General features: G+C 45.7%; 1 protein-coding gene across 8 annotated transcripts in view; it reads left to right on the top strand.

Moving 5' to 3' along the window:
- TDRD6 (tudor domain containing 6) overlaps positions 1-27,521 on the top strand; it is a 2,207,410-nt gene that overhangs the window by 1,754,996 nt on the left and 424,893 nt on the right. For 6 of the 8 annotated variants that reach the window (XM_085610549.1, XM_085610555.1, XM_085610551.1 and 3 more), the window contains 2 exons: positions 16,138-16,227; positions 16,470-16,574. In XM_085610549.1, the coding sequence (XP_085466675.1) occupies positions 16,138-16,227; positions 16,470-16,574 (195 nt within the window). The remainder of the gene's footprint in view (positions 1-16,137; positions 16,228-16,469; positions 16,575-27,521) is intronic. The other 2 variants (XM_085610550.1, XM_085610554.1) reach the window with 2 other exon arrangements.

A 27,521-nucleotide genomic window follows, 5' to 3' on the forward strand; every position in this document is an offset into this window, starting at 1 on the left:
AGTAATGTATGATTTACTATATGCTGGTCTCAGCATTTGTGCGAGTGCACTCCCCGGTCTCTCACCCTCTCCATAACGCCTAGCAGTGTGATATTTGATCTGTAATGTCTCTGTATTTGGACAGAAGAGGGAGCCTTGCTGTCTGATATTCTGGGTTTGGGGATTCCGCGGCTTTGGAATCTAACGCGGTGCTATCCCGTTCAATGCAGGCCATCGTGTTTCGGAGATCTCTGAGCACACCGGTGTGTTTCGAAATACAGACCCCTCAGATAACGGCTTTAAAGCCCTCCCATAGCACTGCCCTGGAGTCCACCAAACCGGTATTAAGCACAAAATAGTCTTCTTTAGCTTCACACACATCCGCCTTAAACAATTCATCCTGAGGTGCTCTGCCTGGGAAGTGCCACTGTCGTTCGTACCCTTCCGTTCATGGAAGTTTCAAGTGTAGCACTATCGGGGAGTGAACAGAGTATGTTCTAGGAAGCGTCTTATGAGAATCAAACCAGTCTGTAACTTCGGGCGACATCAGCCAATAGTCAATCCTGGTCCAGGTATTATGTTGACCAGAATAATTAGTGTACTCAGTTAGTGTAGGGTTGCGGTTTTGCCAAATATCAACCAGTGTATATTGATCACAGAGGTCTCTCAGGGCTCGCTGAGACCGTGGCTTGGAGTCAGGGGCACCGGAAGTACTGTCCAACTCAGGGTCTATTAATAAGTTAAGGTCTCTACCCAACAACAACTTCAGAGATGTATATTTTGCAAGCTGGGCGCTTAATGCGTGGAAACTCTGGGGCGTCAACGTTCGGGCATAAATGTTAATCAGTGCGGCCCTGTGGCCATAAAGAGAACCTGTCACAATGATGTATCTACCCTCTGGGTCGCGGATAAGGTCACTAAGACTAAAGGGGACTCTTTTGTGTATCAGGATGACGGTGCCCCTGGCGTAGTTGCTGTAATTTGCAAAGTACCTGTGTGCGCCCCAGCTAACACCAAAGTGCCCCGCGTCAGTGGGGGGGGGGGAGATGCGTCTCCTGCAAATATGCTATATCTATCTTGTGCCTGAGGAGGTAGTGAAGTACCTGTCTACGCTTGCGGTTGTCATTGAGGCCTCTAACATTCCTGGACTTCAGGGCCCTATGTAGAGGGGCCTTTAATATTACCTAATCGTGCCATCTGGGTAATGTGTGCATTTTTTGCCCTGTCAGAACTGCAACGAACAGCAAACAAATCAATAATGAGAAAGTAAGGTGCGATAACAAACAATTAAAATGACCATTCCCTTCCCTTCACTCCACCCCCCACCCAACCGCCTTTCCTTCTAAAGGAGGCCAACTCTCAATGAATACTCTTACCTGCAATACAAGGGTCCCATCTGCTGAGCCGAAAAGGCCTGAGCAAAAAGCCCCAAGGTGAGAATGAACCAACTAAACGGATACACCGTAGGGGGGTGGCAGCACGGGGTCAAACAAGCCATATGTCATAACAATAAAAAATACAGAAAATTTCCCCAATAGTGTACATGATTGCGTTCAAAGCCAGTAAGTGTGTCAACCAGTGCCAGGATTAGAAAAAAGCTCTGCACTAGCATCTGAGCCACTGTGTGGCGGGGAGGGTTGGGATCCTCCCACTGCGGCCTGTATATTTTTCTGTCTATATGTCCAGAAGAATTCCTGCGCCTCCGTAGGCGTGCCGAATATGCGGGACCTACCAGTTATATCCACTCTCAATCTCGCTGGATAGAGCATGCCGTAATTAAGTCCTAGATTCCGCTGTGTGGCCTTCACCCCATTGAACTTTCAGCAGGCCTCCTGGACCATTGTGTTAAAGTCTGGATAAAAGGATAATTTCGACCCTTGCCAGTTCACATCTCCGCGTTCTCTCGCCAGTCTCAATGTAGTGTCTCGGTCTCTGAAATTAAGAAGGCGTGCTATCATGGGCCGAGGGGGAGGCCAGGATTAGGCCTAGGGCCAAGTGATCTGTGGACCCTTTCCACCACGAAGCCGGGTGTGAATGCCTCTTCGCCAAAGAGTTCAGTGAGCAATTTCTCCACGAAGAGATCCATCCGGCCCGTGGCCGTAGTCGCCGGAACCCCCATGATACGGATGTTGTTGCGGCGGCTACGGAGTCTAAATCCTCATTTTTAATAGCTACCTTCTTAAGTAGGCGTTCCATGCGCTCCAGCCTCTTAAGGGACTGCGCAGTCCCATCTTCGATGTCCGATATGCGAGCTTCCGCCACGTCCAGTCGCCGATCGTGCACTTGTATTTTGGACTCCATGTCAGCAATGTTTTTATCAAAGGTGTCGAAGCGGGAGTCCAGGGCCTTGAAACCTGCCCTCATTTCTTGCAGGAGAGAAGCGTGTTTACAGATTGCTCCATGGCATGCGTATTGTCAGCCAGTTCGGGTGTAGTCAGGGATGTGTTGTCCGCCACTTTTTCAAATGGTAGGATGCTCTGTGTCTGATCCCTGCATCCCATGCCTCGTCAATGGCACCAGGGGCAGTGTCGCACTAGCCGGGGCTATGAGCAACAAGCTGCAGATCAGAGTCAAGTGCAGCAGTTGGGTCACCCTAGGCAGTTCTGCAAACTCTGTCCTTCCCTAGAGCTCTTTGCAAGGTGCAGCTAGGAAGGTACAAGGAAGTCTGGCAAAATGGCGTCTCCTCGGCCAAGAAGTATGCTGTGGAGTAAGCAGGGGGTCCAAACCGGACGTGTCTCTTCTAGGTTGTGCCTGGAAGATCCGTGGGATGAGTGTCCGATTTAGCGTAGGCTGGCATTCTGGTTATTCCTGGCAGGCACCGGTTGTCAGCTTATAGGTGGCGCCTCACTTCTGGGAAGTTTGCAGCCTTTGGATGTGAGTCAGTGTGATCAGGGGCAGTTGCCGGTCTTGGCATGTAACGGACCGGTCGCATCTCCTGGGCAGCGTGCAGTTGGTAAGGAGCGCGGTGTCATGCCAACCCTGCAGCTGGTCCTGTGGTCCTCAGGGCCCCCTCCCCACGCCGCCGCTGCTGCTCTCAGCCGCCGCCCGAGCCCCCGTGCGTTGCTGCGTTTGGGCCCTGTCCTCACGCACGGCAGCACTAGTCTATTGGGGTCACCGGGCTGACGGTCAGGCACAACGGGCACTGGTACAAAAGCAGGCGGGGGGACCGGGTGCGCCCCAGGGGCTGGTTAGACTCACCGCTCCAGTGCCGGGTTCGTCATACGTCCCAGATGATCCTCTCCGAGCCCTGCATTCACGTTGGCCTGCTGGGAGCTCCGGACGCCGCAAAGCAGGCTCCTCCCTGGCCTCACACGGAGTGCTGTATCGCCGAGTCGGCGGCTGATCTGCGTACCGAAAACGGTCCCTCAGGGACAGCACCTCCTCCGACCTCCGTTGCTTCACATTCAGAACAGAATGGGCTGCATTGTCTGGGGGAATTTACAGATGGGCCTGTGCGACCTCTGTAGCTTCTCTACCTAGCGGCCATCTTAGCCGCTGGCTTAGCCACGCCCCCATAAAGGGGCTCTTTAGCGGAGATCTTTTGTTGCTTGCCGTATGGTGCTGTGGGTGCTAGGGCCCTAAAAACAGTGTAGATGTGGTGTGGGTGAGTGATATTAAAAAAGGTTGGATAATCCAAATAAACATTTATTGGGGTGGTTATCCACCTTCTTAAAAGAAAACAGAGTGGACGCTCTCTGGCTCTATGGTCCTGTGGAGCTTCGCTCAACTCTCACAGTATGGTCGACATGTTTCATGAATTGTGGTCAATATTGATCCATTGCATTTCATTATCATCAGGACCTAGTGTATATACTATCTACACGTAGTGGTGGGTGAAGAAGCTCCTACCTACCACACTTCATGGATGTGAGCGTGAAGCCCCTCCAATCCTAGTGGTGACCTATAAGGGGATGACATGAAAACAGTATGTTGTCACTAGATACTTCGATCATGCAGACAGGTCATATCACCCGACATCCTCATAACAGAAAGCTTTCTAGTAGGGGTTAGCCTACACAATCCCTGTTTACTTACTTGATGGACAACTGTTATGAGGATGTTGGGGTGATAAGACCTGTCTGCAATGCAAGATCGAAGTATCTAGTGACAACTGTTTTCATGTCATCCCCTTATAGGTCACTAAGACGCGTACAGCTACAATATTCTGTGCACTATCCATGCAGACCTCTAACCAGCGACATATTAAATTGTTTTCAAAACTTTTCTTTTTTTACAGATATTTTGCAGAATTTTTAAGAAAGAGTTACAATGACCAGAAAACAGCAAAGAAAAAGAGAACGAAGAAAAGAGGATTATGTTTTAAAAAAAAAAAAAGGAAAAGCACAATTAGATCAAGTACAACATGGATCCTTAAAGAAAAAGTCTTCTGGTAAGAGAAGTAAAGATTTTTTTTTAAAACTTGTAAAGAGTTTCAAATTCTAAAAATAAAGAGAGGATGGAACAAGAACAGTGAATCGAAAGGAAAAGAAAAATGTAGAAAATACTAGAAAATTTGATTCTCGAAAAAAGAATTATGTTGGAAGCAGGAAGAAAATGTTTTCAGAAATTTTAAAAAGATTGTATAAAAGTACTCCAAAATTCACAAAAAAAAAATGTAAAATATATAAAATCCGCATTTTACAGGCAAAAAAGGAGATTCTAAGTGTAATTGAAAAAGCATTTGAATTGAAAAGAAAATGGTTTCTTAATGTTAAAAAGATTGAAGACTTTAATTACAATAATGCAGTGTATGAAGGACAAATGTAAAAGAAAAAGAATTGTAAATAGAACTAATATTTGTAAAATATTTTCCGGGGAATGGAAGCATACTTCTAGTACGGAACCTTTTTTTAATGAAGAAAGCTATTTTAAACAAAATACATTAGTGCATGCGGTTGATACCTGTCAGCGTTATGAACTGAAAAATGGTTGTCCAATTGAAAAAGAAAAGATAGTTCCCAGAAATGTTGAAGTAATAGCTGAGGAAGTTCAAGGGAGACGTACCTAGGCTCGTCTTTACATGGGATTTTAGTAGTATTTGTAATATACGTCAAGAATCTATTGATATTTTACTAAATTTCTTAAGAGAATATGGAAGAAAAACTGTGAAACAGAAGATTACGATATTGGATCCTTGCAAAGTGAGAAAAAATACCGGGTTGCAAGGTCATTCTCTTGCTTGTCTTTCTAGGAAAGTGTGTCAGTCGTTTTCATTATTTAAGAATGTTAGCAGTACATCATTCTGAAATGCGGAAGTTAGTTTGAAGATTCTACTACGTGAAAAGTCCTGCATTATGTCTAAATGAAATTAATACAGCTCTTTTGCATGGTTCAGTGTTGGATGTAAAAAAAAGTTTGTGATGATATCGTCTCGTTTCTTTGCTGGTCAAGAGGAGTCTACAGAAAGTGAGAGTTCGATAAGTATAGGTGTTGAAGAAGAGATGGAAGATACTACTGATGTGAAGTTTGAAAAATAAAAAAGTTTAAAGTAGTTTCTGGTGAACATCCCAACTATGTTTGTATTTGTTGCCGACGTACTCACTATAAAATGCAAACTAGGACTATAGATGTGTTTTTAAAAAGTGAAAAGGAAAACAATGATAAATGGAGAGAATTTGCTGCTTATCTGTTTGTGGAAGGTCGTTTTGTGTTAGGTACTGTACAATGTATTTGTAAATATTGTTACAATAAATTAGAAGAGAAAATGCCAGCTAGAGCTGTCCATGATGACTTAGAATTAGTAGCTATACCTCCAGAACTTAAAGATTTAAATACATATGAGGCCATCCTTATTCAATCTGTGCACCCGTTTCAGGCTATAATTCGTATGGAGCCTAAAACAGGTAAGCTGCCTCCAACAGATCTACAAAGAGGTTTAAAAGGAAGAGTTGTGTATTTACCTTTAGATTTTATGAAAAATGTTGAGACTGTTGGTGTAGAAATAGAGGATACTGAACCTGTAGTCATTCTTGTTACTGGTGTACCCACAAAGAGTCGGAAAATATGGCAAGAGTTAGTAGATGTCACGAAAGTCCAAAAGGCTACATTATATCTGGTGCAAAACAATATTTACTATAAAAATGTAAATGTAGAAGAAGAAATGAGTTTAGAAGATGAAGCACACATTTCAAGTGGTCAAATAGAAAAAATGGAGAACTCAAGAGAAGAAATTTATGAACATTATACAATACACCCTCTACACATTCAAAAGAACTGATGGGAGATACTATTGAATTGTTCCAGATGAAAAAAGCAAAAGGAACTCCCATGAGTGTGTGGGAAAAAAGTTTGGAAGCTTGTTGTTTTCCACAGCTGTTCCCTACTGGAAAAGGTGGACGATATGATGAACGACCAGTTCAGATTCCAGCTTCAGAATATCGTACTTTAAGACTATACTCAGAAGAACCAAGATTTCACCAGTGTATTCCATATTTTTCATCTTTTATTTGAGAGTGATCGGTCTGCACTTTCATATGCAGTCAACCATATATCAAAAACAGGAACGCATCTTTCACATGTTTCTGCAAAGGAATATATGGACAAAGTTGAAGAAAGACGAACATTTAGAATCACAGTTAATTAATTTGATGGCATGTCAACGTGGCACTAATGAATATTGGTATCGACGTCATGGGATATTAAAATGTATGTTAAGAAACTTAGGAACCCCTACGTGGTTTGTTATACTTGGCTGTGCTGAATACGCATGAGATGATTTACTGGATTTTCTACGAGAAGTAAATTCAAATATAGAAAATATTGAATTGAAGACAGCTGGAGAACTGTGTTCCCTGGATCGTGTAAATGTTTGCAGATATTTTAATCATAGGTTTGAAGCTATGATGTCTTTCATCTGTAACAAAACAAATCCACGTATTGGCAAAGTCATTGATATTTTTGGGAGAAAGGAATACCAAGCTAGAGGTGCTCCTCATATACATATGCTTTTATGGATCAAGGATGCACCCAAATTTGGAACTGATTCGGATGAGACTGTTTTATCTTTTATTGAAGACTGTTACCTGTGCGATTCCGAAAACAGGAGGAGAAAATATCTTAAGACAGCAAGTTTTACGGTTTCAAAGTCATCGATGTGGAAAATATTGCAGACGGAAATATAAGTCAAAGGGTAAATTTTACACAAAATGTCGATTTGGCTTTCCACGTCCAGTAATTTCCAAAGGAAGAGTGAACAGTTTTATGTCAGCAGTGAGGCATACTATCACTCGAAAATCTCCAAAAACTACTTATAATATAAAAAGAACAGAAGTATCGAAGTACATTAATGATTACAATCCGGTGATTTTGAAGATGTGGAATGCAAATATGGACATACAATATGTTGCAGATAACTCAATTGCTGTTGCTCGCTATGTCACGTCATATATTACCAAATCTAAGAAGACAGAATTGAAAGAAATGTGGGAGGAAATTTCACAGGAGAAGACACTTAGCAAAAAATGTTACAGCTTCAGCGTGAAATTCTTTCAAATCGAGAAATTGGATCTTACGAATGTTCATATCAATTGACATCTGCAAGTTTATATTCAAAGTCAAAAGGAATCATCTGGACAGTTCTAGGTCTTGCTGCAACACGAAATCGAGTTTTGAAATCTGTACAAGAAATTGAAAACTTGGCACTGAATGAACTGGAAAGTACAGATTTTCTGAAAAAAAATATGTTGGATACGTACGATCCAAATTGAAGTTCATACCAGGAAAACATATGTCTATATGAAATACTGCAACATTATATTTTAAAATAAAAATGTTACGGAAAATATAAATGAAGGAAAATACGCTGTAATTGGATATGATGGAGGTTTGGTAAAACATGCCAAAGGAAATCTGATCAATTGCAGGACACTAAGGGGCCCATTAGGATCTCGGGCGTATCGCCACTTCCCGCATGCCGGTGGCGATCCGCCCGAGATCCATCCCCGCCCGCCACCCATTCTCCCCCCCCCCCCCCCCGCCATATTATTATGGCGGGGGGACCGCGGCGGGCAAAAAGACCGTCCGCCGCTTTTCCTCCTGGTCAACAAGTCGACCAGGCGGAAAAGAGTTTAATATGGTGGCGGTGTCTGTGACCACCGGCCATATTACTATGGGCGCGGAAACCGGCCTTTCCGTGGCGGCATTGCCACCACGGAAAGGCATGCGGGAATTGCTTGCGGGGGCCCGTTTCGGGCCTCCAGGGACTCTGGGGGGTGCACATGGGGGGTACCCTCCCCCTGCATTACAATAGACAACGTGGCAGGCACCGTGCGGTGCCTGTCGCGTTCTGCATTGGAATGTGCGACATGCATTTTTAGCATTGCTAAAAGCACCGCCTGCCGCAATGTTAAATATGCGGGATGCGCCCGCCATTGTGGCGGGCGCATCCTAATTGCCCCCACGGGACCCCCTCCCTTATGGCGGGCAGTCCCTCTTCACGTCGGGATGGCGGGCGGACAAACTCCGCCCGCCATCCTAATGATGCCCCAAGTTAGCTCTTCTGCAACTCTTCAAACCTTGGCGAACTGAAATGGAATTACTTGGAGATTGTGACTGCTATGAAGATTCTTTCAATGCATGTAAAGATAGCATTGATTGTAAAAATATTCAAAATGATCTCCAAATGTTGAATGAAGAGCTTAATCAAGAAAGAACTATTGCAGCTGAAATAGCTAGAGATAGTTCTCAAATTTGGCAGAGTTCTGCTCCACAAAATCAAGATCCACTAGGAGAAGCCATACTTGAAAATGAAGCAGCAATAGCAATGAGTGAAGTGGAAACGGTGATGCAACAAGCACAGCAGGATAATATTGATTTGGAAAATTTAGAGGAACATCTGAATACTGAACAGAAAGAAATATATCACCAAGTTACACAACATGGATTACTGCATGAAAAGAATGATTGCCAATGTACATCATTTAGACCTATTCCTATGTACATTAGTGGACAATCTGTAACGGGGAAAAGTTTCTTGATTAAATGTTTGTCAAGTTATCTACATAAAACAACGGATTCACATTTGTCTTGTGTTGTAACTGCTCCAACTGGGTTAGCAGCACACAACATTACAGGGATTACATTACATCGTCTACTTATGTTACCAGTAGAACAAGAAAATAAGTTGGAATATCACAAGCTATCTGGAGAAGCTTGTTTCGAAGTTTCAAGAGTACTGAAGAAAATGAAACTTCTGGTAATTGATGAAGTAAGCATGGTCTCATACCTAATGCTTGTGTTTGTACATTTGAGGATGCAGCAGATTTATAAAAAAATTACGATGTTTTATTTGGAGGAAAACATGTAATTGTATTTGGTGCTCTACTACAACTCACACCTGTGAAAGGCCAACCGGTTTTTAAAACCCTTCTTCATAAAGACACAAAAGTATTGGAAATGTGAACATTTGGACTTATTTTGAATATAAGGAACTTATTAAGAACATGCGACAAGCAAATGATTATAGAAACATTCTTCAAAATATTACAATTGGTGTCTTAACTAAGGATGGAAAAAATGCTTTAGAAAGTTGGCTACTAAGAAACTTGTTTTCAAAAGAAAATATTGCACCTGAAACAATCTGCTGAAGAATTGCGGAAAATAAATCTATATTTTGCCTTATGCCAACACTGAAAGAATGCTCTACATTCAATGAAGAACTGTTGAAGCTGGAGAATGAAACCGATAATGAAAATGGTAGCTATTCATAAAATAGAACATGAAGGAGTAGCTATTCTTTTGTCAGAGAAATTACAGTTAAAATTAGACTCTTTAGAGAAATCAATTTCTAACACTGATGGTTTGGAAAAGACCTTATATGTATCTGTAAACTGTCGGGTAATAATACGGCGTAATTTAGATTTTGAGAAAGGTTTAGTAAATGGAGCAATGGGGAAAGTTGTTGACTTTGTTATTTATCCAAATAGAGATGGAATTTAATTTTTGAAGATTAAATTTGATCAGATTGAAGAGGTGAAACAGATTGGACGTTATTTTGTTCGTTTCTTGCTTGTAAAAAGTTTGTATGTTCGTCAAAAACAGTTTCCTGTTTGTTTAGCATATGCAGTGACCATCCATAAATCTCAAGGTTTAAGTTTATACCATGCTTTGGTAAATATTGGAAGTTCCGGGTTTAAAGAGGGTATTGCATATGTTGCATTGTCTCGAGTAAGAACGTTATCCGGATTGTATTTGATTGATTTTGATGAGCAAAAGGTTAGTGCAGATGTAAATTGTGTAAAAGAGTACAATAGGTTAAGAAGGCTCTAGGCTCCTAGCTTAGGTGAATATCCTATTCATGAAAAAGGTTTAATACGTCCAAAGCGAAAATATGATAAACATTTTAGTGAGGTTGCAAAGAAAAATAGAATTGAAAAGAATGATCAGTCTGGAAAGAAAAAAGACTGGAACACGGTTGCTAATATTATAGGATGTCAGTTAGAAAATAGTTCAGGTATCAACTGCTATGCTAATGTAATCGTGAAGGATGTCTTGTTTTTTAGAAAATCTACAGCATGCAATTATGGAAAATGGAGAAAAAAGATTTTGTTCTTTGTTACATTATATTTTTGAAAAGTTGAAAACAGATAAAACAAATCCATACTGCTTGTGATTTGCAGAATCTTCTGGATATAGGTTCTGGTTCTTCACAATTTACACAATGTACAGCAAGATGCTCAGGAATTTGTTTGCTTGCAGTATTCGAAGATGAAGGTATACAAATTGAAAATCTGTTTGGACTACGTTACAGACGGGATCATAGATGTGACAGCTGTTAATTTTCATCTACCACTAAAATAGACCCTGAACGATTCATATATTTGACAATACCAGATTTGAAAACCGTGTCTTTCGACGATCTAGTGAAATAAGCTAATCAAGATATGGAATGTACTCAGTGCAAATCGGAAATGTTATCAACAATATTTATAGAAAGATGTGGACAATATATTAATGCTGCAATGTGTTGTAGAGCAGATGGAACAAAATTGGAAACCAAAATTAAAACTTTTGTGGCAGGTCAAGTGTCAATTTCAGGAAGAACGTTTAAAACAGTGGCTATTGTTTTCCACGAAGGACCTACTTCAACATCTGGACACTAGACTGTGTATTTAAAATGCAATAAAGGATGGACACTATGTAATGATGCACATTTACAGTTCAAATTTCGATTGCCTAATGAATTACAAAATTCATATTTAATATTTTTGATGCCAAAATTCTAAGAGGATATCAACAAGAATTACTGAGTATACTTTGGATATCTCCACTACAAATGATTTTGGATACATCTTTCGCCCTATTGGAAACATGTGAATATGATTTTAGAAGTCTATCTTGGATATCCTCATTGCAAATATTTTCAGAAACATCATTCGGCCTATTGGAAAGGTGTGAATATGAATTCAAAAGTTTATTTTGGATATACTCAATGGAAATATTTTCAGAAACATCATTCGGCCAATTGGGAAGATGTGGATAATTACGGTTTCAATTATTGATTGTTTTTCATATTGCATTTGGAAAATTGTGTTCGAAAGAAGGTGGTCATATATTTGATCTTTGTATTATATACTATGTTACTAAGGATGTTCATTTGTGAAAATGTAAATACAAAGTTGAGTTTGTTGTAGATATTTTGTAGAGAAATGTTTTTTTTTAACAATCTTATTGATTGTATTTTTTGCCCGCTGTCATTTGATGATCAACATTGAAATCACTGTGTATGGTGAAATTCTATAGAATCTGAAGACAGCAAAAAAAAGGCAAATTGAATATGTGATGTCATTGTATAGTTGTGTTGTGTTGCAAAAGCTATAAAATTGTATGTAATAACAGATTTTTTTTCTTCTTTTAGAGATCCTACTACTAAAGTGAAAACATGTTACTATTAATTTCATATCTACTTGAAAACAGGTAAGATTAATTCACCCAGGTACTACTCATGCAGTCTATCAAAGGCACTGTCACTACCCGTTCACAACTCCAGTCACCCAGCTAGTACCATATACTAATCCAATCTCTCCGCTAATACCCAAACACTTATAATTTCACCATACACTCTCCTTGCAGCACTGTAGTCATCCAGTCACTGATCACGTACTCATACAATGGCCCAGGCACTAACACAAGCAGTGCTACAGTCCTCTGTGCACTATCCATGCAGACCTCTAACCAGCTATATACTACTGATACTCCTCTAAATACTCTGGTAGTACCCATGCACTCTAGCAACCCTCCTGTCAGTCCCCATGCACTTCTCCAATCACCCATTGAGCACTATCTACTTATTGAATCACTCCGCCAATACTTAAGCACTTATTAATATACCATGCACTCTCTTTACAGAACTGTAGTCATCCAGTCACTGGTTACATACTCATACAATGGCCCAGGCACTAACACAAGCACTGCTCAATCCTCTATCCATGCAGACCTCTAACCAGGTACATACTATTGATACACTCCTGTAATTATTCAGTACCCATGCAGTCTAGCAATCCCCCTGTCAGTCCCTATGCACTTCTCCAATCACCCATATAGCAGTATGTACTTATATATTCACTTTGCCAATACACACTCACCTTGCAGTACTCTAATCATCTACTCAGTACCCATGTACTCATGCAAAGACCCATTCAGAAACACATGCACTGCTGCAATCATCTCTGTACTACTCATGCAGTACTCTAACCACGTACACACTTATTCTCTCCTTCAAATCCCCTGGTACTACCCATGTACATATAAAATCACGCTGGCACTACTCTATTCACCCATGCACTACTGATACACTCCTGGAATTATCCAGACACTACATATACACTATGCTTTTACTTCTTCCATCATCTAGGCACTACCCATACAGTCCTTCGATCGCCCAAGTACTATTCTTGCATTAATACAAGCACCCACACATTAATAAAGCACTTAGAAAATCACTCAAATTCTATCCATCTACTCCTTCAGTCAATCACGGATCAATTCATACAACACTCAGAATATTTTCTTCTTCAAACCAAATAGGCGGTTCTAAAAAGAACCATTCATTTTCTTCTTTTGTTGTTTTCTTCTGTTTTTGTATTTTTTTAACGATTTTGAAAAAATTTGGGGTGTTTATTTTATTCAAAACCTGAAAAGAAACAGAGCCAACAACAAAAACATGGCAAAAAATATGCAATTTAACAGCATTGCATGAAAGAAAATAAAAAAAATTAACAATGGGTGATTCTGGATTGCAATCAGGATTGCATCCATCGACTGCTCTTCAACGCAAAGTGCCTTTCTGCATTTAATGCAGACCTGCTCTACACAAGCTAAATCTCGATGAATGGTGGCAGGTGTTGTGCCACTTGAAGAAGAACTGGGCCCATCATGTCTTTCTCCTGTTGCCATCTTAGTTGTTCTCGGGTAGGTCGTTTTGGATGAATTGTTTGGAAATGTTTTAACATCGACGATGTGCCACTTGAATATTTTTTTTGTGATCCACGTGAAATCACTCGTTCACAAATTGAGCAAGTGACTTTCGTTGAATTAACCTTCTTTTGTCCTGGTGGAAAAGTAAAAGCCTGAGAGAGGATGCCGACGGAGTCTCATGCCTCGACGTCGAGCCAACGCTGATGGAGACCTACTCCTCGACGTGGAGCGTGGCCGGGTTGCCGCCAACGGAGGATCCGTTACCAGGTCGTTTGGTGCACTGGCACCGAAGGCTGTTTTCGCCACTGGTAAATTCGACGCCGATGGGGAACAGAACTAGATCTTGCTCCTCTACGTCGATCTGGCCCTCTTTATCTTCTGTCTCACCGGACACCTTCCTCTCTCAGAGAGTCCATAGAGATGAATCCTTTCACTCTCCTTGAGAGTTCTCCTGGACTGCTTCTTGCAATGCTGACAGGTCACTGGGGAATGAGAGTCAAGGAGGCAGAGAATACACACAGAATGTGGTTCAGATCTCGCCTTCTTGCCACAGGAGGGGCAAGGGTCAAAAAGAGATGGCACTATGACAGAAAATAAATCACTTTGTCAAAAAAAATGGTTGAACCTCACTCTAAGGCCTAAAAGATGTCGAGTGAAAATTGGAAAACCACACTAAAGTGTAGAAATATTGGACAAAAAAGTCAAAAACTTAGATCTGTGAATTCCAGGGTCCTGACTGGAGGAGCCGCCAAGAACAACTGACCTAACTGTCTCCCCCTAAGGCATGATGGGAAGCTAGGGGTCATGGCTGCCTTAAAGGCACGGTGCCAGCGTTTGTGTTACAATTGCTTTTATTTTCTATGCTATTGGTTTTCAATGCAGCCTTCAGGCTAACAATGCCTGCTCTTTTGCAGTTTATTTTGAGTCTACTCATTAAAAAGAGTTCAAGTAATACTTGCCCTCCTGTGGTCTATGTCTATAGTATGTGAATGCAAAATATATATATATTTTCACATATATTGTTTTATTATTTCCGGGGTCCCCGCGCATGGGTGGGAATATTCAGTGCTTATGACTGATGAGGATACCCTTGGAAGAGAACTAGGATTACAGGTAAGTAACTTATCCTTGTCTGTGTTTGGCGTGCACATGCATATTCTAGGTGGTGCTTCCATCTAGCCATTTTGAAATCACCCTTGGTCTCCAGTTAGAACAGCCCAGCCTCAACTGGCAGGCCGAGTGCCCTCTGAACTAGAACACTAGCAAACTCAGCCCAGTCTCGGTTCATTTGGGCTTTGCCATTAGGGTGGAGGTTGGTTCCTTTGTCACATTAAACACAAGATCCATGCCTGAGTATATCAGTCTTACTGAGGAACGTAAAATAAGTGATGGAACAAATCTTTGAATTAACCTCAACAACATGTAATTACTTGGTGCCACATCCCTGTCCATCTTTTTTGTCCACCATCCACCTCAGACAGGAACCAGCCATAATCAAATCAATCTTGGATCTGCGCAATAGGATCAGCTCAGCCTGATCTACATGGTTGTGTCCTCCTCTGAACTGAAACGTAGGCAACCCTAAAACAGTTTTGGTTTATTTGTGCCTCGTTATTAGTGTGCAACTTAGTAGATTGTCATAGTGGGCAAAAACGATGGACTAGGATGTGGATGCTGACGTTAATTCAAGCATGCCGGCCATCATTTTGTTCTTATTGTAGTAAACCTTTCAATTTAGCAATACCATCCAGAGATGCGAAAAGACAGTATAGTTCTTAAAGTATCCATCAGCTCTGGCTGTGAAATGTCTTTGGTTTTTACATTGCTATGCGAGTCTAATTTTGATAAATTACTCAATAATGTCTGGCATATTGGTAAGCTGGATCTACACAGGTGATCTTCAAATTGCCTAACATGAGGTGGTTGCTAATTTTGGTAGGGGGTGGAAGGCTGTGCCTTCTTGTTTAGTGTTTTATAAAGGAATGATTACCAAAGTTCATTGGTAGATTTTAAGCACGATGTGTTTATTCATATTTTCATGCAAAGAGCAAAAAGCAGCTGTTTGCTCTTTGCATGAAAATATGAATAAACACAACGTACTTAAAATCTACCAATGAACTTTGGAAATCATTCCTTTATAAAACACTAAACAAGAAGGCACAGCCCTCCAACCCCTATCTAAATCTGTACCCTGAAATGGCTCATGGGTGTAGCCATTTGTGAGACACGTGCCAACGCTAAGATTGGGCCCTGACAACTGTAGCATAAAAGCCCAGGTTCCTCCACCCATCCCAGTAACCATGGAGTGTTTGCTAGACTGGCAGTGTTTGTTTTTTATTATTGCGTTTTAAAATGGGCTCCAACAACATTTTTGATAATTGGTGGGCTTTCTATAAAATAGAGAAGCGGAATGGTATATATAGGATTGTAGTATAAACTAAGGATATGTGCATAGGTTGTAGTCCTGAACAGAGAACTAAACTGAGTCGGACAGCAGTGATCTATAAGCATCTGACTTCCATTTATGCCGATAGGTGATAATGGCTTAGAGAAACGTTAGCAAAGCATAGTGACTTCGACAATGGGGCCAATGGATAGCGTCTGTCAAATGTGATTTGGTATTGTCAAAGTATGTTCATTGAATGTATTGTGTGAAATTCAATAGAATCACTTTTCTGAAATTAATTGATATATAATGTTAGTGAACTGAATTCTGATGCACTGTCCTTTCTTTTAACCTACTAGTAAATGTCTTCTTATTGGATGAAGAGTTACCAGTCATTCCTGATGCAAATCTGGAACGCAGATCGGCTAGTCCTACCCACACAGCTGAAGGTATTTTCTGATCCAAAGACAAGTTCTAATATTGCAATGTTGTAAAATAGTTGTCTGTTGCTTAAATGGCTGTAATATGTATTTTCTAGGGACAGCAAGGTAAATAAACTAGCCTTTTTTTTCATGGGTATCGATCATCGTATATGGATGTTGAGAACAGTCAGGGAAATTGGTTTAGGTACCGATATAAACTGTTTAAATATTTTGAACTAATAGTTGATTTCCGTTTATCAATTTTTCAGTAGCAGAAAATCGAAACATTTTGACTGCTGAAAACCAGATGTTGCTGTCCTGTACCTGCCAGGAACAAGTATATGACAAATCAGACTCTAGTTTACCTTTAGGAGGTGAGCAGTGGATTTCAGATTGATTTTGAAGAATGTTACATAATGTTAATTTTTTTTTAACCACTTAATAATTTTTCAACAGTAACTAAAGCATCACAATGACAGTTAATTCATAGACGTAGGGAAGGTTTTCATATGTTGTCGCAGAAAGAAATGCTAAAAATAACCCATCCCCTTCCAGCCCGGTCATCCCACAGCAGTAAAAATGAGCAGACCTAAAGCCAAAATTGGTATACAGAGCCTCTAAAATCAAGTAAAGATTAAGAACGAAGATAAATTCAATGTCCCTTAACTGGTTGATTAGTTGACTCTGTGTCCAAGAGGACACAGATACCTTAAGCCCTTAAAATCTTAGACAATGTCAAGTGAGAGCCCCCTGAACGCTGAAGTTGTTTATGATGAGTCGTGAAGGGGTGCCACATTTTGTTGAATTGATCTACTCTACCTCTCACTAGAGCTGTTAGCTTTCCATCGCATAAATTGACCACACCTTGCACCACCATAATATGAGAGCATACGCTGGAGGTTGTTTCCATATTTGAGCAATATGCATCCGTACCTCAGACAGGAGGGGAGAGAACAGTTTTCCATGGGACGTCTAGGTGAGGTATTGCCTCAGCCCTTTGGAGTGGGTAGTTTGGCAATAGGGTACCAGTAAAGTCCCTTTTTGCTTGAAAGACTACCTCCCAGTAATGTTCAGTGTGAGGGCAAGTCCACCATGTGTGTAAGAAAGTCCCCCGTTCATTGCAGCCTTTTCAATATGTGGCCGGACTGCCAAACATCATATTAAGGCGGACTGGGGTAAAGTAGCAACGGCTTACCTGTTTGTAGGCACTTTCGTTATAGTACCAACAAATAGAGGATTTGGCATATCTTTGCCTAATGTCCTTCAATAAATCTTCTGAGATTTCCACTCCCAATTCCCTTTCACAATGAGTTACATAAGCTTATTTTTTAGGGGAGCGAAGTCTAGTAGATTGTGATAAAGCCACAAGATGCTCCTGCGTCTGATGTTTGTAGCAAACAAGGATTCAGTGGGTGATTCATCCCTTTGGCGCGCCCTTTTAGCGATGTCATGGTCCGCCCAGTGGAGAGCTTGTGCAAGCCTATATAAGTATTGTCTAGCCAGGCCAAAGGATTCAACAAACACCTACCTCGTTCTCAACTAGTTATAAAACTCCCACAAGCTGGGAGGCCGGTCGTCGACCCACCATGGGAACCATGGGTCTGACCTGTCGGTGGAATCTGGATTATTGGTCAAAGGGGTGAGAATAAATTGATAAGATAGAACATTCAGTTTATGTACTGTGCACCAGCATGAGCGCGTTGGTTAATGATAGTAGAAGTGGGGGACATGACTCAACTCTCAGAAAGCCACAGCAGATCCCGGAGTGGAATGGGTGAGAATGCTTGTTCCACTTGCACCCAATGCTTGCCTTCAGGGTCATTGTCTCAGTTCATGGAGGGGCAAAGCTAAGCTGCCAGGAGATATGTTGATATATCTGGAAATCCAAAGCTCCTATCTTGAGGCGACTTCGGCAGAGATGCTTACACCACATGCGGGTGTTCACCCTACCAGACAAAACTAGGCATCCTATGCCTAAGTAGTTGTTGGGAGGTAGGGGAATAGTCAATGGGAGAGGCTGCAATACATACAAGAGTCGAGGTAAATTAATGTTGAGGATGTTTATTTGGCCCATCTAAGATATTTCTAATTCCCCCCATTTATTTAAGGTCTTTTAAAAGGGCTGTAAGTAAAGGCAGGATTTTGCAGTTGAATAGTTCCCAGGGTTTGCTAGATAAATGGATTCCTAGATGGCGCATAGATGACTCGGTCCAAGTAAAGCTCGTCCTCTTCATAGGATCTCGTAATTGGCCCTGCTGCACAGCCACCCAAAGCCCACAGGATTTTGCGTAGTTAATATGAAAGTCAGATTCTGAAGAAAAACTGTCCAATTCCTCTGGACTCCCTCGGAGAGTGGTTCTGGTTCGGTAACAAAACAAAGGATATCATCTGAAAAAAGAACCAACTTGTGGTCCATCTCCCCACCTTCATCCCATGAATATTAGTAGTATTCTGTATTCGGAACACCAGGGGTTCCCTAGTTAAAGCATACATCAGTAGGGATAGAGAACAGCCCGGCCTCGTCCCTGTCTCTAAATGCAGATCGTTAGTGTATTCTCCATTGGCTCTGATTTTGGTGGTGGGTTGTCTATAATTTTCTAGACTGAAGTCCTTCATCTTGGGGCACAGTTGAGTGTTATCAAGCACCCTCTACGGAAACCACCTATGGAAGCTCTTCTCTGCATCTGAGGAGAGGAGAGCCATAGACTGTTTCAGAAGCACCGCCACCTCCATTAGGGCGACCGCCAATTTGGTATTGTCATTTGCCTGTCTGTTTAATGGAACCAGATTGTTGTTGGGCAATGACACAAGGTCATAGTTGATGTAGCCTAGACATTAGTATTGAGGTAAATATTTTAACGTCACAGTTTAATAATGCTATAAGCCTATAGGAAGGAAACCCTCTAGGGTTTTATGCCATTTGTAGAGCAGAACAAGGTGGGATCATCGCATAGTGCCAGCAACCACTCCTGACTCCAAGAAAGAAAAGTTAAAAACCTTAGAGGCTCTACTAGCAGCGAAGCATAAACCTTATAAAAATAAGCTGGGAAGTTGTCTGGGCCCGGTGGGTTCCTGGGGGATAGAGCGCTGATTGCCACTCTAACCCTCAAGGAGACTCTAGCGGGCCCCCAAATCAGGTGGCATAAAGCCTTGGAGATACTCACCTGGAAGGTGTCCGTTGAGGTCCTGCACCCAAAACAGGGCAGTATAATACTGTTTAAAGGCAGAAAGAATCCCTGGGGTATCAAAGTATCAATCAATCAGGATTATAAAGCATGGCAAATCACCTGTAAGGGTTTCAAGGCACTGGATTGCTAGCTGCTTCGCTGTACTTTGTTCATTCGAACAGCCAGGTCTTGAGTCTTTCCTGAATTCTCGGAGCGATGCGACGTTCCTAAAGTACAGGGGGAAGGTCGTTCCAGGCTTTGGTCTCCAGATGAGAGAAGGAAGGTCCTCTGCTGTTGGCTCGGTGGAGCTGGGAGGTGTCTGCGAGGAAGAGGGAGGCGAATCGTAGGTGTTTGGTTGGTTGGTGAAAGGTCATTCATTTGTTGATTTACAAGGTCCTTTATTGTGCTGGGCTTTGTATGCGTGGATCAACATCTTCAACTGGCATCTCTTCTGGATCAGGAGTCAGTGTAGCATCTTGAGGTGCGGTGTGATGTGAGTCTGTCTGGGGAGGTCGAGGATCAGTCTTGCTCCTGAGTTTTGTATTGTCTGTTGTCTCTTCAGGAAGTATGCAGTGATTCCTACGTAGAGTGTTCCCATAGTCCAGCCTACTGATGACGAGGATCTGAGTGAAGGTCCTTTTGGTGTTGATTGGGACCCACCTGAAAATCTGAAGAAGCAAGCATAGGGTGTGGAAGCAGGTGGATGAGACTGTTTACCTCTTTCTGCATGGATAACGTGCTGTCCAATATGATTCCGAGGTTGCGGACGTGGTCGGGTGGGGTGGGGAAGGGCGGAGTTCAGTAGGCTACCAAGTGCCGTTCAATAGCGAGGTCTTGTTCTCAAAGATGAGGACTTCCGTCTTGTGCACGTTGAGCTTGAGACAGTTGTCCTTTATACAGTTGGTGGCGATTATCATACTTCAGTGGAAGTTGGCTTTAATGGCAGAGGGGTCTTCTTACAGCGAGAGGATTAGCTGTGCGTAGTCGGCATAGGAAATGTCAGTGTAATCTGACGGTGTTGGCCAGGGGTCCATGTTTATATTCACCGACGACCAGCTCACCTCCTCACTCAACAATTCCACCCCAACAATCACAGAAAACGACGACCCCAACACCGCAGCCGCACCCTGCATAGATGGATCTCGGACAGCGCCAACACCATAGCCCCCCTCAAGAAAAACAACACCCGTGCCAAAAAAAGCCAGATGGTTCACCACCGAACTTCGCGAGTCCAGACGCACTTGCCACCGCCTCGAAAAGACCTGGAGCAACACCAAATCCACAGAAGCCCACAACAACTTCAGAACCTCCACCAACGCCCACCACCAACTCAACCGAGAGATGAGGAAAAAAGCAATCAAAGACAATCTCCACACACGCGCAAAACACCAAGGAACTCTTCAACATCAAGGAGTTTGCCCAACCCACCAGCGAGTCTGACATCCCGCCCTCACAAGACCTCTACGACAAACTCAGCACCTTTTTCCACCTCAAAATTGAGAGCATCTAAGACAACTTCAATGAAGACAACCAACACATTGGACCCTCACCAACCAACCCTGACACTGGGAAGCCAGACAGCCCTCACCACCGAAGACACACTGAAGACAATGCAGTCAATACACTCCGGGGCCCCCAAGGATCCCTGCCCCCACCACATCTTCAACAGAGCCACCAACACCATCGCATCCATGCTCCACCACATCATCAACCGCTCCCTTGCAACCGCATCGTTCCCTGACGACTGGAAACACGCCAAGGTCAACCCCATACTGAAGAAACCCTTGGCGGACCCCAACGACCTCAAAAACTACAGACCTCACTCACTGCTCCCGTTCCCAGCGAAAGTCATCGAGAAAGCCATCAACAGTCAACTCGCCACTTTCATCGAAGAGCACAACATCTCGACCCCCTCACAATCCAGCTTCAGAAAGAACCACAGTACGGAAACCACCCTCCTCGCCGCAACAGACAACATTCGCACCCTAATGGACAAAGGAGAAACAGTAGCCCTCATTCTCCTCGACCTCTCAGCAGCATTCGACACAGTCTCCCACCTCACCCTAATATGCAGACTCCACGATGCAGGAATCCAGAGGAATCCAGAACAAGGCCCTCGACTGGATCCGCTCGTCCCTCTCTGACAGAATGCAGCGGGTCAGACTTCCCCCTTTTCTCTCGGACCCTACACCAACCACCTGCCGAGTCCCTCAGGGCTCCTCCCTCAGCCCGACACTCTTCAACGTCTAAATGGCCCCACTCGCCCCCATCGTTGGGTCCTACGAACTGAACATTGTGTCATACGCAGACGACACCCAACTCATCCTCTGTCTATCCAACTAACCTAATACCGCCAGACACAACTTTCGAGAAGGCATGGGAGCCGTCGCAGAATGGATGAAAAACAGCTGCCTACAACTAAACACCAAAAAGATGCAAGTACTCATCATGGGCTCAAACCCCGATGCCTGGAGCGACACCTGGTGGCCCCCCGCCCTCGGAAACCCTTCAACTCCCACGGACCACGCATGCAACCTAGGAATAATCCTGGACTCCGAACTCAAAATGGACCGCAAGATCAACTGTCTCGTCGTCCTGCTTCCACACCCTCCGCCTCCTTCGTAAGTCCTTCTAATGGATCCCCCTCGAACACAGAAAGCTAGTCACCCACGCCCTGATCACCAGCAGACTCGACTAAGGCAACGCACTCTACGCCGGAATAAACAAGAACCTTACCCGCAAGCTTCAGAATATCCAGAACACCGCCGCAAGACTGGTCCTCAACCTACCAAACCACTGCCACATCTCCCAGCACCTGCGCACACTCCACTGGCTCCCCGTCGAGGCGAGAATCACCTTCAAACTACTCATCCATGCACACAAGGCCCTCCACTGCACCGGACCAGCATACCTGAACAGCCGACTCAATTCCCACGCACCCAAAAGGACCCTACAATCAGCCCAGCTGTCCTATGCCGTGGTCCCCTGCACTAGAAAGGCCAGATCGGGAGGACGCACCTTCTCCTTCCTCGTAGCAAAAGCCTGGAACGGCCCTCCGCTCCCCCTCAGACAGACCACATTGCTCCCCATCTTCGCAAAGAACCTCAAAACCTGGCTCTTCAACATACTCCTTCCTTGATGTAACAGATCCTGCGACCCCCCCACCCCTAGCGCCTTGAGACCCTCACGGGTGAGTAGTTGCGCTTAACAAACCCTTAATTGATTGATAGAGATTGAAGAAGGTGGGGCTGAGATACCATCCTTGTAGGACACTGCATATGATCTCCTTGTGTTCCAAGGTGAATGGTGAGAGACTGATTCTCTGGGTTCTTCCGGTGAGGTATGAGGCGATCCATTTTAGGGCGTCTCCCTGGGTTTCAATTTGATGGAGTTTGTTAATCAAGATGTGGTGGGAGACTGTGTCGAAGATGGCTGACAGGTCCATGAGGATGAAGGCTGCTGTTTCGCCGTGGTCCAGGAGGGCCCTGATTTCTGTGGCTGCGATCAAGGCTGTCTCGGTGCTGGGGTTGACTTGGAACCTGAATTGAGAGATGGGTCTAGGAGGTTGTAGCGTTCCAGGTATTCGGTGAGTTATTGGTTAATTGCGTTTTTTGATAACCGACCCCCTGAAAGTGAACAGGGAGATGGGCCTTTAGTTATTCAGATCAGCTGGGTCAGCAGATGGTTTCTTCAGGAGGGGGGCCTCACTTCAGCATGTTTCCAGTCCTCAATGAAGGAGGCCATAGTGATGGAGGCATTCAGGACTTTCTTGAGCAAGTCTCCAATCGTCTTGCTCCCGTGGTTGAAAATATCTATGTATACACGTAGGCAGTTCGTCCAATCAAGTACATTTGTAGCTTGGAAAAATACATGGTTCTGGATCATTCTGTGCCTATCAGCTACCAATGTAAGGGCACTTAGATCACCCAAAACAAGGAAAAGGGATCGGGTCGGGGGGGGGGGGGTCGGAGGGGAGCCAGAGGGGAGCCATCCTCCTCAGAATGTGCACTTTCTTCCCAGCTTTGAGATCTCAGCCCATTCGGTTCATTTCTCTTTAGACCTGTGCAACCGCCCCAGGGCCAGAAGGGGGCATCCACTTTGATCCTTTGCTTTCATCAGGAGATATGTCTGCAGCGGCTCCCAGATGTCCCTGGGGCGTGTCTGCACCGGCATGAGGTCCCAATAGGCGGACAGCTACCCATGGCAGAACGCTGTATCTCTGAGCCAATTTTCAGCTCGGGGTCCAAACCATTGCTATTTTCTGTTTAGTAAGCAACAGGATCATGGATACTAGCTTCCTACTGCCCGCAAACATATTTCTCACATAACCGAGCAAGGCAATCAGGGGGGAGCGTTCTATGTGAAACTCTAGCATCTCATCCATAGAGTTGAAAATGGTTCCTCAGCAGTGACCAATGTCGGGGCAGTCTGAGGCCAGGTGCAGAAAAAACGCGCCCTGGGCCTGGCATCTCAAGCATTTCACATCCTCACTCAAGGTGACTGTGTGTAACCATTCTGGCATCCTGTATAACCTTTGTAAAAATTGTAAACTGATTAAGCGCAGCCTATAATTGGGGGACAGCTCCAGTGCCTGCGCGTAGCAGAATGCCTACTGGTCCTCAGATATAGTTATGCTTAACTGTGCCTCCCACTCCCGGCGTGCCCTGGGACCGCACGTCAGCACTGTACGCTGCATGCCTGTATATAGCGGTTCGATCAGTTTCAATCAATCAATCAAAGACATTTATAGAGCGCACTACATACCCGTAGGGTCTCAAGGCGCTTAGGGGGGGGGTGCCGTTACTGCTCGAACAGCCAGGTCTTGAGCTTCTTCCTGAAGGAGAGGTGGTCTTGGGTCAGGCGCAGGTCGGTCGGGAGGGAGTTCCAGGTCTTGGCGGCCAGGTAGGAGAAGGACCTTCCTCCTGTTGTCGCTATACGGATGCGTGGGACGGCGACGAGGGCGTGGCTGGTTGATCGGAGGTGGCGTTTGGGAGCGTAGAAGTTGATTCGGTTGTTGAGGTAGCTCGGGCCTTGATCGTGTAGGGCTTTGTGTGCGTGGGTGAGGAGACGGAAGGTGATTCTTTTGTTGACGGGGAGCCAATGCAGGTCTCTCAGGTGTCCGGAGATGCGGCAGTTACGTGGGATGTCGAGGATGAGTCTGGCTGAGGCGTTCTGGATCCGCTGAAGTCTCTTCTGGAGCTTGGCGGTGGTTCCGGCGTAGAGGGCGTTGCCGTAGTCCAGTCGGCTGGTGACGAGGGCCTGGGTGACGGTCTTCCTGGTCTCCGTGGGGATCCACCAGAAGATCTTCCGTAGCATGCGCAGGATGTTGAAGCACGCCGAGGAGATGGCGTTGACTTGCTTGGTCATGGAGAGGGAGGAGTCCAGGATGAAGCCCAGGTTGCGTGCGTGGTTAGTCGGCTTGGGTGCGGTGCCCAGGGCGGGGGGCTACCAGGAGTCGTCCCAGGCGGTGGGCGTGGAGCCCAGGATGAGGACCTCCGTCTTGTCTGAGTTCAGTTTCAGGCGGCTGGTCGTCATCCACTCGGCTACCTCCTTCATCCCTTCGTGCAGGTTGGCTCTGGCGGCGGTGGGGTCGTTGGTCAGGGAGAGGATCAGCTGGGTGTCGTCGGCGTAGGAGATTATGTTGAGGTTGTGTTGGCGTGCGATGGCCACGAGGGGGCTCATGTAGACGTTGAAGAGGGTAGGGCTCAGCGAGGATCCTTGAGGGACGCCGCAGATGACTTCGGTGGCTTCTGACTTGTACGGTGGTAGGTGGACTCTCTGTGTTCTTCCGTCGAGGAAGGAGACGATCCATTCCAGTGCCTTCTCCTGGATTCCGACGTTGCTGAGGCGTTGCACTAGGGTGCGGTGGCAGACAGTGTCGAAGGCCGCGGAGAGGTCTAGGAGGATGAGGGCCGCTGTTTCTCCGTTGTCCATCAGGGCTCGGATGTCGTCGGTGGTGGCGATGAGGGCGGTCTCGGTGCTGTGGTTGGCTCGGAAGCCGGACTGTGAGGGGTCGAGGGATCCGTTCGTCTCGAGGAAGGCGGCCAGCTGTTTGTTGACGGTCTTCTCGATGACTTTGGCAGGGAACGGGAGGAGCGAGATTGGGCGGTAATTCTTGAGTTCGGTGGGGTCTGCTGTAGGTTTCTTGAGAAGAGCGCTGAGTTCGGCGTGCTTCCAGCTCTCGGGGAAGGTGGCGGTGTCGAAGGAGGTGTTGATGATGTCCCGCAGGTGGGGTGCGATGACAGCGTCGGCCTTGTTGAAGACGTGGTGAGGGCAGGGGTCGGTCGGAGATCCGGAGTGGACGGAGTTCATCATGCGGACGGTGTCTTCGGTGCTGATCGGAGTCCAGGCTCGGAGGGCTGCGGTGGGCGGCTTGGCTGTGGTCGTGGCGTGCGTCGGTTGGGTGCTGAAGCTGTTGTGTATGTCCGCGATCTTGTTGTGGAAGTAGGAGGCGAGGGAGTTGCAGAGGTCTTGCGAAGGGGTGATGTTGTTGTTTCCGGCGTTGGGGTTGGAGAGCTCTTTCACGATGTTGAAGAGTTCCTTGCAGTTGTGTGCGTTGTTGTCCAGCCGGTCCTTGAATGCAGTTTTCTTGGCGGCGCGGATCAGTTGGTGGTGCTTCCGGGTGGCGAGTTTGAGGGTGGTCTTGTTGTCCGGTGTAGGTTCCTTTCTCCAGACTTTCTCGAGGGCTCGGCAGTTCTTCTTGGAGCTCTTGAGTTCGTCGGTGAACCATGGGGCTTTCTTGCTGCCGGGTCTGCTGGGCGGGGTCCTCAGCGGGGCGAGTTCGTCCGCGCAGTTGCTGATCCACTTCGTGAGGTTGTCGGCGGCCTGGCTGGGGTTCGCTGAGCTGGCAGGAGGGTGCTGGCTCAGGGAAGCGGCGAGCTGGTCGGCTGTGATCTTGTTCCAGCTTCTACGGGCAACCTGTTGCTGGTGGTGGTGGATCGTCGTTCTTTTGAAGGTGAAGTGTACGCAGCTGTGGTCCGTCCAGTGGAGTTCTGTGGCGTGGCTGAAGGCGATGTCTTTGCTGGATGAGAAGACGGCGTCGAGTGTGTGTCCGGCGAGGTGGGTGGGGGTGCTCACCAGTTGCTTCAGTCCAAGGTTGGCGAGGTTGGCGAGCAGGGTGCTGGTGTTGCGGTCGTTGTTGTTCTCCAGGTGGAAGTTGAGGTCCCCCAGGAGGATGTAGTCGGCGGAGGGGAGGGCATGCGGGATGACGAAGTCGGCGATGTCCTCGCTGAATTGAGTGCGTGGGCCCGGGGGTCGGTAGATCAGGGTGCCTCTGAGGGTGGTCTTCGGGTCGGTGTGGATCTGGAAGTGCAGGTGTTCGGCGGTGGTTAGGGTGTTGTCGGTGCTAGTCGTGATTCGGATGGTGTTCCTGTGGATTATGGCGATGCCTCCTCCCATCTGGTTGGCGGTGCGGTCCCTCCGGGTGATCTTGTAGCCCTCTGGGATGGCGATGGCGATGTCGGGCGCTGAAGAGGCGTTCATCCAGGTCTCCGTGATGAAGGCAGCGTCAGGGGCTGTGGCGTCTAGGAGGTTCCAGAGTTCGGTGGCGTGTCTGTGGACGGAGCGGGTGTTGAGCAGGATGCACTTGAGGTGTTTGCTGCTGGTGTTCGGCTTGGCAGGTGCTGGTGCCGGGCAGGTCCGGATGCAGGTGAACTTGCAGGCGTGGCAGCTGAAGGGTCCGTGGGTGCGTCTCGGGGTGGCTTGGTGGCATCCCGGGGTTCGGCCGGTGTTGAGTGCGATGAGGGTGGCGGCGGTGTATGTCAGGCGGGTTGGCCGGGGTCCTCGTGGGCCAGGGGTCCTGGCACTGGGCGCGGTCCAGGCGCGGACGGGCGCAGACGGGCTTACCTTTGGCGCGCCTTCGGCGCACAATCTGCGCGCCCGCTGCGCGTGACCGCTGCGCGTGACCGCTGCGCGTTCGCACGGTCGCCAGTAGTGCGCGGGGGGGCGGAGCAGCTGGGAGGCGGGAGCGGGGGGGGTACAGAAGGCAAATGGGGCGGGGTTAGCGGCTGTGGCGGGGAGCGGGGAGGGAGGACGAAGGGGCCAAACGAAGCAAGCAATACAGAAGGCAAAAAACAAGTTACAGGGAGACAGGCAACAAAACACAATAAAGAACAGCAAATACGAAGGGGGCAGGTCAGGCGGTCACGGACCACG

This window comes from Triturus cristatus, chromosome 6 (assembly GCF_964204655.1).
Source record: "Triturus cristatus chromosome 6, aTriCri1.1, whole genome shotgun sequence".
NCBI lineage: Eukaryota > Metazoa > Chordata > Amphibia > Caudata > Salamandridae > Triturus > Triturus cristatus.